Below are 13,272 nucleotides of genomic sequence, written 5' to 3'. Positions count from 1 at the left end.
TCAACGACAACCTCAATTTATGAACCTTTATTACTCGAAACTAAAATGAGAACGAGCGCAACGGTTAATCAAACGAGCGAAGATGACACCCAAGATGAAGAAGATGACCAGATTAAACACGTTAATATACGCGATGATAAAACGAAATTAATTGCGAAAACCACGGTGGATGATGATGAAAGTATAGGAGTTGAAGAACATGTTGTGAAGAAAACAACTATTTCAGACGAAGATGACGACTACCCCACCGATAAAGACGTCGTATTATTAAGAAAAACCGAGTCTAATACGAACACCCCTGTTATTTATCACGTTAAATTAAACTCAACCCCAATTCATCACCACAAATCTTCTTTGGTGGGGGAAGAAACCGTTACTCCAAATCATTGCGTTATTAACGAATCGATTCAACACCAACATTTAAAAGCAACCGAATCAACTCATTTAGATGTTAGCATGGTCGATGAAAATCCACCTGCACCGATTTATAAAACGCTTGAATCGGATGGGCCAGATCGTGAAGAAAACGTTAAACCCCCATCGAATAATTCAACCTTAGATTATAATTTGGTTGCGTTGAGATCAAAGTTGCTTAAAGATCAAAATTTATGCGCGGAGACTACCTCAAAAAGATGCCCTTCCCCAACAAGACCAATAACCGAAGCGATCGAAGATGAGAGGGGGGTTCCTTCAGAATCAGATGAACTCGAAATCAAAGTTAAAGGAATGAAGAGTCATTTAACAACGGATGAAGGGGACGAATTTGGAGAGATGGACACCATCACCATGTATCAACCCCACACTCTTGCGAAAGATGAAGAAAGTTTTAGCATTGATAAAAGTCCGGTTAAAGAAGTTGCGCAAGAGAAATCGATGGAATCAAAACCAGAAATGGGGGAATCAAAAGCTTCTGGTAAATTAAGTTCTATTAATTCGGTTGAAAACGCAAATAATAATAAAACGTTCGGTGCAATGGTTACATCTTCATTTACAGTGTCCATTAAAAAAGTGGCCACTCCTCAATGTAACGTAACAACTACAAAAATTTGTACACCTTTTGTACAACATCCTGTAATTGTTACCACCCCTAAATGTGGAGTTGTAACCAATGCATCGGAAGTTGAAGCTAAACCCAGCTTCAAAGAACCCCCAAAAAACATTGATACTTGCGTTGCCAATCTTATGATAGACGAAACAACTACAAGAACCACAACAACCACTGAATCTTTCATTAATTCAGGCCAAAAAGAAAAGAATAAAGGAACCGATACAGAAGATATTATTCCGAAAATAGAGGCGTTACTCGAGATATTTTCGGCAACCCCAAAATCAACGATTCCTAACGTTTATGTGCCAGAAAATAATTATCTAAATAACACAAATTTGTACACAAATATTTATGCAAATAATGATGTTTTTACGCAACCAAACAAAAATCTCTACGATTTATGTAACATCGATTCATTAACTTGTAAAAACTTTCAAGCGACTACATCCGATTTATCACCAGGGCTTTTATACATGAAGACTAAATCAAACGATTACGACGACGATTACGACAGGATTTATAAATTTGATCGCCCCCATAAAGATAAATCAATGAGGTATAAATCATCTTCAACTACCCCGAGTTTGTACGAAAGAATGGAAGAAAATATTTCGAAGAAAAAATCCCATAAAGATCATTTCCCGTATGGTGAATCTAAATCAACAGATTCGGATTTAAACCATTACAAATTAAGCCTTTTTCGTCACAGAGTAAGTACATCCCCGAAAGATTTATTGGATTTCGAAAACCTTTATAAAGGTGAATCATTAAATCCTTCTAAAACCGATAATATATTAAAACGTAAAGCTCTAAAAGAGTTATCAAAGAAGATAGCGCATGAATTGAGTGAGAAATATCGGGGGAATAACGAAAGAAAAAAGATGGATTTAAATCAAAATTTATACAAATTAATTCCCCACTACTTTTTCATTCAAACCACCCCAAATATCGAGGAAGAAATCGAAAAGAGAGTGTTTGAAATGTTAGAGGAACAAGATAAATTATCCCAAGAGAATCATTACCCCACCAGAAGATTTGAAAGTTTCTCCCCAATTTCTAATTATGAAGTTAATGCGGGAACTTTATTCGAAGATATCCCACAATTTACCTCTAATTGGTACAAAAACTTCGATAAAGAACCCCTTAATCACGATGATTGGATTCAACGCTTAAAACCATACGATATATCCACGAAACCAGTCGCTTTTAAATTAATAGACGACGAAGACATTAATGTTAAACACCAAAATGCGCAATTTGATAACGAAGGATTAAGGAGTTCAACTTTGTACCAATTATTAGCAGCGAAAAAAGCTTCGAAATTACGAAATCAGCGCCCGAAATTAAACGGGAAAATAAATCTTCACTCTAAACAAGAATTTAATCCTTCAATAGAATTAAAAAACACTAACTGTGATTTACCCACCGTATTAGTTAATAAAGAGAAACCAACGAAGTTTTTGTATTTGGATAAATCAACGAAACCAAGTAATAAATTCGAATCGAGTACTCAAAAATCAACCCGATTTTTGTGGTCAACGAAACCCCACAACACTTTAACGGGTTCAAGTGTTAAGGATAAAATAAGAAAGAAACTCACTGAACCTACTGCACATAGCAAGAAAATAGATACCACAATTAAAGAAGCAGGTGCACTGATGACTACAGAGGTATGGAAGGATCTTTTGCTTTTGAAAGGATTGGGAAAGAAAAAACCTCCCGCTATTACGGAACTTACGGAACCTACGAAACCAACGAAACCAACGAAATTCACCAAATTCCCCAAATTCACCCAACCTATTTCGACGAAATTAATTGACTTTGAACCTTATCATACAGAACATAATTCTTTATACAGTAATTTAAATAAAGGTTATACAGACGATACAACTCCAATGAATACGGTATTAAGCGGAGGAGATAGAGTTGATGCGATCGAAACATTTAAACCATTACAATCGGTGGAAGATTTGCAAAGACCAACTGTTGGGGAGGATGAAAGTAACACGTCGTATAAAATTGATTATTCCTCGATTCGCCCGGAAGGAATTACAAGTCCAAACTTTGTTTTTGAAGAACCACCCTCTGTATTTTCAACTACTGAAAAGATATCTCAAAACATTAATTCAGGAGAATCACAAAATGATACTGATCATATTAATGAAGAGGACACGTTCGCGGGAAAATACACATCCAAAAAAATTGATTACAATAATAATTTAACATCTGAATATTACCCAATTACTAAAGAATATGAAACATATTTTTCATCTCAACCTATTGATAAACAAATTAAACTCACCGATAATATTAACAAAGAATTCCATTCTTCAGGTATGACTACATTCGTAGAGGACGATGTTGGAAGTAAAAAGATTACTAAGGAAGGTGATATACATCGTCTACTAACTGAGTATACACCGGAAAACACCTTAAATAATATGGATATAACCCACGCCCCAAGTAGAAGTACACCAGAAAAAGATCATAATGAAGAAATGATAACTAAGTTTAATGAACACGAAATGGAAATTACTAACGAAGGAGGTCATTCGCCCAAATTAGAAGAAAATACTCTTCTTGGAGTTGATATGCATCATCCACTAACTGATATACCAGAAAAAGAAGAAAATCTTATTAACAAAGAATCTGATGAATCCATAGAAGACTTAAAAACTACGCATGAAGGTGATCTACATCATACAGAAGTGGGGGAGATATCAGAACATCATGTAAAGGAAGATGGGTTTCATCATCTCACTGATCACGAAAAAGAAACTACTCTAAAAGGCGATGTACATCATTTGAATGAGAATATCCTTGAGACTACTGGAGATGATTTAGCTCATAAACTTACCTCAGAGGAACATAAATCAAATATTGATATCTTGGATTCAAGTACTCATGCTGGAATAAGTGGTATGTCAGAAAAACACGAAGATGAGAAAATGCATGGAGGCGAAGTTGTCCATTTAACTGAGCATATACCTGAAAATTTATTAAATAGTATGGACGTAACCCAAACTACCCACGATATAGATGGTCATAAATCCAACTTAGAAGAAAACAAATCAGAAAAAGCGATAACAGGACATACTGAACTTGGAGGTATAGCTGAAGAACACAAAAACGAAATAGCTCACGCAGAAGATGTGCACCATGCTCTAACTGAACATATACCAGAAAAACAGCATATAGCTAGTAGTCACACAGAATTAGGAGGGAATTCAGAACTCAAGGAAAAAGAAATGACTCATGAAGATAAAGTACATCATTTTTTAACTGAGCATGTATCAGAAAAAGAACACGAAAAGGAAATTAGTCATGAAAGCCACCAAGGAATTGATTTGGCTCATAAACCGAATTTAGAAGAAAAGAAATCAGAAATAACTGGACACACTGAAATTGAAGGTATTGGAGAAGAACATAAAAACGAAATTACTCATGCCGAAGATGTGCACCATCTCGTAACAGAGCATGTTCCAGAGAAAATGGGGGACACCTCTACTAAAAAAGAATTTGAAGAATCGATAGAAAAAGATTTAGAAATGAATCGTACAGAAACAGGAAGTATGTCAGAAAAACAAGAAGGGGAAATTGGGCATTCCGTTGATGTAAATCCTATATCTGAGCATATATCAAGTAGTCATGTAGAAGGAGGAATTTCGGAAAACCAAGATAAAGAAGTTACTCATGAGGCTGATGGGCATCATGACTTAACTGAGCATGTATCAGAAAAATTATTAGAAAGTTTGGACGCAACCCAAACCGAAGCTAAAGGAATTTCAGAGGAACACGAAAAGGAAATAACCCATGAAGGCCACGAAGGAGATGATCACCACCATTTTACTGAAAATACAGGAGACAATTTGAGTCATAAACCCAACTTGGAAGAACATAAATCAGAAAAGGTGGTTGATAATTCTGAAATAAGTGGACACACTGAAATTGAAGGTATTGCAGAAGAACATAGAAACGAAATTACTCCTGCCGAAGATGTGCACCATCTCCTAACAGAGCATATTCCAGAAAAAATGGTTGACACCTCTACTAAAAAAGAATTTGAAGAAACGATAGAAAAAGATTTAGAAATGAGTCATACAGAAACAGGAAGTATATCAGAAAAGCATGAAGGGGAAATTGGGCATTCCGTTGATGTAAATCCTATATCTGAGCATATGCCAAGTAGTCATGTAGAAGGAGGAGTTTCGGAACACCAAGATAAAGAAATTGCTCATGAGGCTGATGGGCATCATGCGTTAACTGAGCATGTATCAGAAAAATTATTAGAAAATTTGGACGCAACCCATACCGAAGCTAGAGGAATTTCAGAGGAACACGAAAAGGAAATTACCCATGAAGGCCACGAAGGAGTTGATCACCACCATTTTACTGAAAATGCTGGAGACAATTTGAGTCATAAACCCAACTTGGAAGAACATAAATCAGAAAAGGTGGTTGATAATTCTGAAATAAGTGGACGTACTGAATTTGAAGGTGTTGGAGAAGAACATAGAAACGAAATTACTCATTCTGAAGATGAGCACCATCTCCTAACGGAGCATATTCCAGAAAAAATGGGGGACACCTCTACTAAAGAAGAATTTGAAGAATCGATAGAAAAAGATTTAGAAATGAGTCATACAGAAACAGGAAGTATATCAGAAAAGCATGAAGGGGAAATTGGGCATTCCGTTGATGTAAATCCTATATCTGAGCATATGCCAAGTAGTCATGTAGAAGGAGGGATTTCGGAACACCAAGATAAAGAAATTGCTCATGAGGCTGATGGACATCATGCCTTAACTGAGCATGTATCAGAAAAATTATTAAAAAATTTGGACGCAACCCAAACCGAAGCTAAAGGAATTTCAGAGGAACACGAAAAGGAAATAACCCATGAAGTCCACGAAGGAGATGATCACCACCATTTTACTGAAAATACAGGAGACAATTTGAGTCATAAACCCAACTTGGAAGAACATAAATCAGAAAAGGTGGTTGATAATTCTGAAATAAGTGGACATACTGAATTTGAAGGTGTTGGAGAAGAACATAGAAACGAAATTACTCATCCTGAAGATGAGCACCGTCTCCTAACGGAGCATATTCCAGAAAAAATGGGGGACACCTCTACTAAAAAAGAATTTGAAGAAACGATAGAAAAAGATTTAGAAATGAGTCATACAGAAACAGGAAGTATATCAGAAAAGCATGAAGGGGAAATAGCGCATTCCGTTGATGTAAATCCTATATCTGAGCATATGCCAAGTAGTCATGTAGAAGGAGGGATTTCGGAACACCAAGATAAAGAAATTGCTCATGAGGCTGATGGACATCATGCCTTAACTGAGCATGTATCAGAAAAATTATTAAAAAATTTGGACGCAACCCAAACCGAAGCTAAAGGAATTTCAGAGGAACACGAAAAGGAAATAACCCATGAAGTCCACGAAGGAGATGATCACCACCATTTTACTGAAAATACAGGAGACAATTTGAGTCATAAACCCAACTTGGAAGAACATAAATCAGAAAAGGTGGTTGATAATTCTGAAATAAGTGGACATACTGAATTTGAAGGTGTTGGAGAAGAACATAGAAACGAAATTACTCATCCTGAAGATGAGCACCGTCTCCTAACGGAGCATATTCCAGAAAAAATGGGGGACACCTCTACTAAAAAAGAATTTGAAGAAACGATAGAAAAAGATTTAGAAATGAGTCATACAGAAACAGGAAGTATATCAGAAAAGCATGAAGGGGAAATAGCGCATTCCGTTGATGTAAATCCTATATCTGAGCATATGCCAAGTAGTCATGTAGAAGGAGGGATTTCGGAACACCAAGATAAAGAAATTGCTCATGAGGCTAATGGGCATCATGCCTTAACTGAGCATGTATCAGAAAAATTATTAGAAAATTTGGACGCAACCCATACTGAAGCTAGAGGAATTTCAGAGGAACACGAAAAGGAAATTACCCATGAAGGCCACGAAGGAGATGATCACCACCATTTTACTGAAAATGCAGGAGACAATTTGAGTCATAAACCCAACTTGGAAGAACATAAATCAGAAAAGGTGGTTGATAATTCTGAAATAAGTGGACATACTGAATTTGAAGGTGTTGGAGAAGAACATAGAAACGAAATTACTCATCCTGAAGATGAGCACCGTCTCCTAACGGAGCATATTTCTGAAAAAATGGGGGACACCTCTACTAAAAAAGAATTTGAAGAATCGATAGAAAAAGATTTAGAAATGAGTCATACAGAAACAGGAAGTATATCAGAAAAGCATGAAGGGGAAATAGCGCATTCCGTTGATATAAATCCTATATCTGAGCATATGCCAAGTAGTCATGTAGAAGGGGGAATTTCGGAACACCAAGATAAAGAAATTGCTCATGAGGCTGATGGACATCATGCCTTAACTGAGCATGTATCAGAAAAATTATTAGAAAATTTGGACGCAACCCATACCGAAGCTAGAGGAATTTCAGAGGGACACGAAAAGGAAATTACCCATGAAGGCCACGAAGGAGATGATCACCACCATTTTACTGAAAATCCAGGAGACTATTTGAGTCATAAACCCAACTTGGAAGAACATAAATCAGAAAACGTGGTTGATAATTCTGAAACTGGAGAACACACTGAACTTGGAGGTATTGCAGAAGAACACAAACATGAAATTACTCATTTAGAAGATATACACCACCCTGCAACTCAACACTTACAAGAAAAAGTGGAGGAGTCGATAGAAAAAGATTTAGAAATGAGTCAAACAGAAACAGGAAGTATATCAGAAAAGCAAGAAGGAGAAATTGGGCATTCCGTTGATGTAAACCCTATATCTGAGCATATGCCAAGTAGTCATGTAGAAGGAGGGATTTCGGAACACCACGATAAAGAAATTACTCATGAGGTTAATGGGGATCATGCCTTAACAGAGCATGTATCAGAAAATTTGGACACAACCCATACCGAAGCTAGAGGAATTTCAAAGGAACACGAAAAGGAAATTACCCATGAAGGTCACGAAGGAGATGATCACCACCATTTAACTGAAAATGCAGAAGACAATTTGGGTGATAAACTCAACTTGGAAGAACATAAATCTGAAAAGGTAGTTGATAATTCTGAAATAAGTGGACACACTGAACTTGGGGGTATTGCAGAAGAACATAAACATGAAATTACTCATTCAGAAGATGTACACCACCCTGCAACTGAACACATACCAGAAAAAGTGGAGGGGTCAATAGGAAAAGATGTAGAAATAAGTCATACAGAAGTAGTAGGTATGTCAGAAAAGCAAGAAGGGGAAATTGGGCATTCCGTTGATGTAAATCCTATATCTGAGCACCATCTCCTAACAGAGCATATTCCAGAAAAAATGGGGGACACCTCTACTAAAGAAGAATTTGAAGAATCGATAGAAAAAGATTTAGAAATGAGTCATACAGAAACAGGAAGTATATCAGAAAAGCAAGAAGGAGAAATTGGGCATTCCGTTGATGTAAATCCTATATCTGAGCATATATCAAGTAGTCATGTAGAAGGAGGGATTTCGGAACACCAAGATAAAGAAATTACTCATGAGGCTGATGGGCATCATGACTTAACTGAGCATGCAACAGAAAAATTATTAGAAAATTTGGACGCAACCCATACCGAAGCTAGAGGAATTTCAGACGAACACGAAAAGGAAATTACCCATGAAGGTCACGAAGGAGATGATCACCACCATTTTACTGAAAATGCAGAAGACAATTTGGGTCATAAACTCATCTTGGAAGAACAGAAATCTGAAAAGGTGGTTGATAATTCTGAAATAAGTGGACACACTGAACTTGGAGGTATTGCAGAAGAACATAAACATGAAATTACTCATTCAGAAGATGTACACCACCCTGCAACTGAACACGTACCAGAAAATGTGGAGGAGTCGATAGGAAAAGATTTAGAAATAAGTCATACAGAAATAGCAGGTGTGTCAGAAAAACATGAAGAAGAAATTGGACATCCAATTGATATAAATCCTATAACTGAGCATATATCAAGTAGACACACAGAAGTAGGAAAGGTTCCAGAACACCACGAAGAAGAAATAACTCATGAAGGTGCTGTACATCATTCCTTAGTTGAGCATGTATCAGAAAAAACGCTAGATAATTTGGCCACAAGCCATACTGAAGCTGGAGGAACGTCAGAGGAACATGAAAAGGAACTTACCCATGAAGGCCACAAAGAAGATGATCACCACCATTTCATTGAGAGTACAGGAGAATATTTGGGACATAAATCCAGCTTAGAGGAAAATAAATCAGAAAAGGTGACTGATCATTCTGGAATAAATGGGCACACAGAACTTGGGGATATGGCAGGAAATGTGCACCAAGCTCTAAGTGAACATATATCAGAAAAAATGGGAGACACATCTACTAATCACGAATCTGAAGAATCGATAGAAGAAGGCTTAGAGGCAAGTGATACAGAAGAAGGAAATGTGTTAGAAAAAGAAGAGACCGGGCATTCAATTGCTGTAAGTCCTATAACTGAGCATGTAACAAGTAGTCACATAGGGGTAGGAGGTATTTCGGAACATCATGAAAAAGAAATGAATCATGAAGATGATGTACATCATTCCTTATCTGAGCATGTATCCGAAAGTGCAGTGGATAACTTGGCCATAACCCATACCGAAGCGAGAGGTACTTCAGAAGAACATGAAAAAGGAGTTATCCATGAAGGCCACGATGGAGATGGTCAGCATCATTTCACTGAGAATGCAGAAGACATTTTGGGGCATACTTCTGCAGTAACTGAACACATTGAACTTGGAGGTATTTCGGAAGATCACAAACATGAAATTAGTCACTCAGAAGATGTACACCACCCCCTAACCGAACATATACCAGAACAGGTGGGAGATACCTCTGGTAAGAAAGAATCTGAAGAATTGTTAGAAAAAGACTTAGAGTCAAGTCATACAGAAGAAGGAGGTATGTCAGAAAAACATGTTGAAGAAATTGGACATACAATTGATATAAATCCTATTACTGAGCATACATCAAATGGTCATACAGAACTAGGAGGGATTTCAGAACACCACGAAATAGAAATGACTCATGAAGGTGATGTTCATCATTCCTTAGCTGAGCATGTATCAGAAAAAGTAGTAGATAACTTGGTCATAAGCCATACTGAAGCTAGAGGAACTCCAGAGGAACACGAAACAGAACTTACCCATGAAGCGCACGAAGGAGATAGCTTAGAGGAAGATAAATCAGAAGAAGTTACTGATAATTCTGATATAAGTGGACACACAGAACTTGGGAGTGTGGCAGGAAAACATGAAACCGAAATAACTCATGATGAAGATATGCACCAAGCCCTAACTGAACATATATCAGAAAAAGTTGGGGACACTTCTACTAAAAAAGAATTTGAGGAATCAATAGAAAAAGATTTAGAGACAAATCCCAAAGAAGAAGAAAGCGTGTCAGGAAAAGAAAAAGAAGAAACTGGACATCCAATTGATATAAATCCTACAACGGAGCATACAACAAGTAGTCATATAGGAGTAGAAGGGATTTTGGAACAACACGGAAATGAAATGACTCATGAATCAATGGATAACTTGGTCACAAGCCCTACTGAAACTAGAGGTACTTCAGAAGAACACGAAAAAGGAATTACTCTTCAAATCCCAGAAGGAGATGGTAACCATCACTTCACTGAGAATGCAAAAGACGTTTTGGGACAAAAGCCCAGTTTAGAGTCAGCAACAACTGGACACACCGAACTTGGCGGTATTTCGGAAGAACTCAAACATGAAATTACTCATTTAGAAGATGTGTCAGGACAACATGAAGAAGAACATAATCCTATAACTGAAGATATATCCAGTCGTCACACAGAGTTAGAAAAGATTTCAGAACTCCAAGAAGAAGAAATGACTCATGCAGATGATAGATATCATTCCTTAGCTGAGCATGAATCAGAAAAAGCAGTGGATAACTTAGCCACAAGCCATACGGAAGCTAGAATTTCAGAGGAACACGAAAAGGAAATTACCCATGAAGGCCATGAAGAGGATGGTCACCATCATTTCACTGAACATGTACTTGATAATGCAGGAGATGAGTTGGGTCACAAACCCAGCTTAGAGGAAAATAAATTAGAAAAGGTGATAGATAGTTCTGAAGTAACTGCACACACTGAACGTGAAGGTGAACACAAAAACGAAATTACTCATGCAGAAGACTATTCCCTATCTGAACATATATCAGAAAAAGACTTAGAACCAAGTCATACAGAAGAAGAAACTATCTCACAACACCATGAAGAAGAAATTGGACATTCAGTCGATATAAATCCTATAACTGAGCATATTTCAAGTAGTCACCCAGAACTAGAAGGGATTTCAGAACACAACGAAAATGATATCACTGGTAAAGGTGATGTACATCATTCTTTAGCTGAGCAAATATCAGAAAAAGTGACAAATAACTTGGACACAAGCCATACTGAAGCTAGTGGAAGTTCAGAGGAACACGAGAAGGAAGTTAGCGGCGACGCACAACATCAACTAACTGATCATATATCTGAGTCTGAACCCAGCTTAGAGGAACACAAATCAGAAAAGACTATAGAAAGCGCAGAAGAAAGTGGTCACACTCAAGTTGGAGGTGATGTAAATAATCTACCTGAGCATATATCTGAAAAAGTAAATGAAGGAGACATACACAAGGTAGAAGATATTTCTGAAAGTCAAAGAATAGAATTTTCACGTCCAGGTGATGTGCTTGAAGATGAAGAGACTTCAGGACACCAAAAAGGAGAAGTTACACCCAGTGATATACACCACTCTCTAGCTGCGTATACACCAGAAAGTCAGGAAGAAACCATGACTCATAAAGAATCAGAGCAATCTATAGATAAAGACTTAGAAATAACTATTCATGACGAAACAGTTGGTATATCAGAACAACAAGAACAAAAAATTACGCAAGAAGACGAAACACATCATCCAGAAACTGACATAAGCCATGAGATGGAAATAAGCCATACTGAAACTAGGGCAACTTCAAAAACACATGAAGAAGATGGTGTACATCATTCCACTGACCATTTATTTGACAAAACAGCAGACGAATTCACTGTTAAACCCAGCCTAGAAGAAACAGAATCGAAGAAGACGTTAGATAATTCTGATCTGCACTATCCTCCAACTGATCACATACTAGATAAAGGCAGTGAAAGTATTGCTCATAAAGAACACGAAGATGCTATGGAAGAATTAAAAGAACAGCAGGATACAACTGATAATCAGTTAGAAGAACATACATCGGCAAATGTATATCATCCTCTAACGGACAAAATAGGTGATATCTTGACACATAAAGACACTGAAGAATCGATAAAAGAAGAATTTTCAGGGAAACACATGGAAGAGCTAACAGATAAAGGTGATGTAAATAGTCACACAGACCATACAGATGCCATAACGAATGAAGTTACGCACGAAGCTGACTTAAATAATCTTTTAACTGAGCATATACCACAGAATACGGGGGAAGAGTTGATTTCTGAAGAATCGATAGAAAGCGCATTGGAAACAACCACGCACGCAATAGAAGAAACAATTTTAGAAAATCATGAACAAGACCTTACACACGGAGGTGATATACACCATCTTCAAACTGAGCATATATCAGAGAATCCATCAGATGTTTTAGACATAACCGACACTGAAAATGCAGAAAGTTTAAAAAATCATGGAATAGAAATTACACATGAAGGTGGTATAAATGGTCATACAGGTTCAGAAAATCAAGCATACGCGATTCATAATGTATTAGAAACAACCGGTCACATAGAAGCAAGTGCTTTTCCAGAACATCACGAAAATGAAATTACGCAAGCAGATGATATACAACATTATATTACTGGACATATATTAGAGCATACTTTGGAATCAAATGCTGATCATATTCCAGAAGAAGAATTTAAATCATCTCTAATACCAACAGAAGATTTAAACGAACAAACTGAACGTAACTTAGATTATACGTTAAAAGAAGTTGATGTAGGTGTAACAAGAAGAAGTGAAACTACGGTTCATTCCATGGAGGATCACAGTAATCATATCAAATCGACTCACAAATTCAGTGAACCTAACATCGGCACAATTTTTCCTAACGATATATACAAT

At 37.0% G+C, this 13,272-nt stretch overlaps 1 protein-coding gene across 1 annotated transcript in view; it reads left to right on the top strand.

Annotated features, from left to right (window-relative positions):
- Positions 1–45: 45 nt before the first annotated feature.
- Positions 46–13,272, top strand: part of LOC111415395 (uncharacterized) — a 65,980-nt gene continuing 52,753 nt past the window's right edge. The window contains exon 1 of the mRNA XM_071197558.1: positions 46–13,198. Coding sequence (XP_071053659.1) covers positions 46–13,198 — 13,153 coding nt within the window. The remainder of the gene's footprint in view (positions 13,199–13,272) is intronic.

Source organism: Onthophagus taurus, chromosome 7 (assembly GCF_036711975.1).
Source record: "Onthophagus taurus isolate NC chromosome 7, IU_Otau_3.0, whole genome shotgun sequence".
NCBI classification, from domain to species: domain Eukaryota; kingdom Metazoa; phylum Arthropoda; class Insecta; order Coleoptera; family Scarabaeidae; genus Onthophagus; species Onthophagus taurus.
The sequence above is the reverse complement of the archived record's forward strand: the minus strand, read 5'-3'. Positions and strand labels throughout refer to the sequence as shown.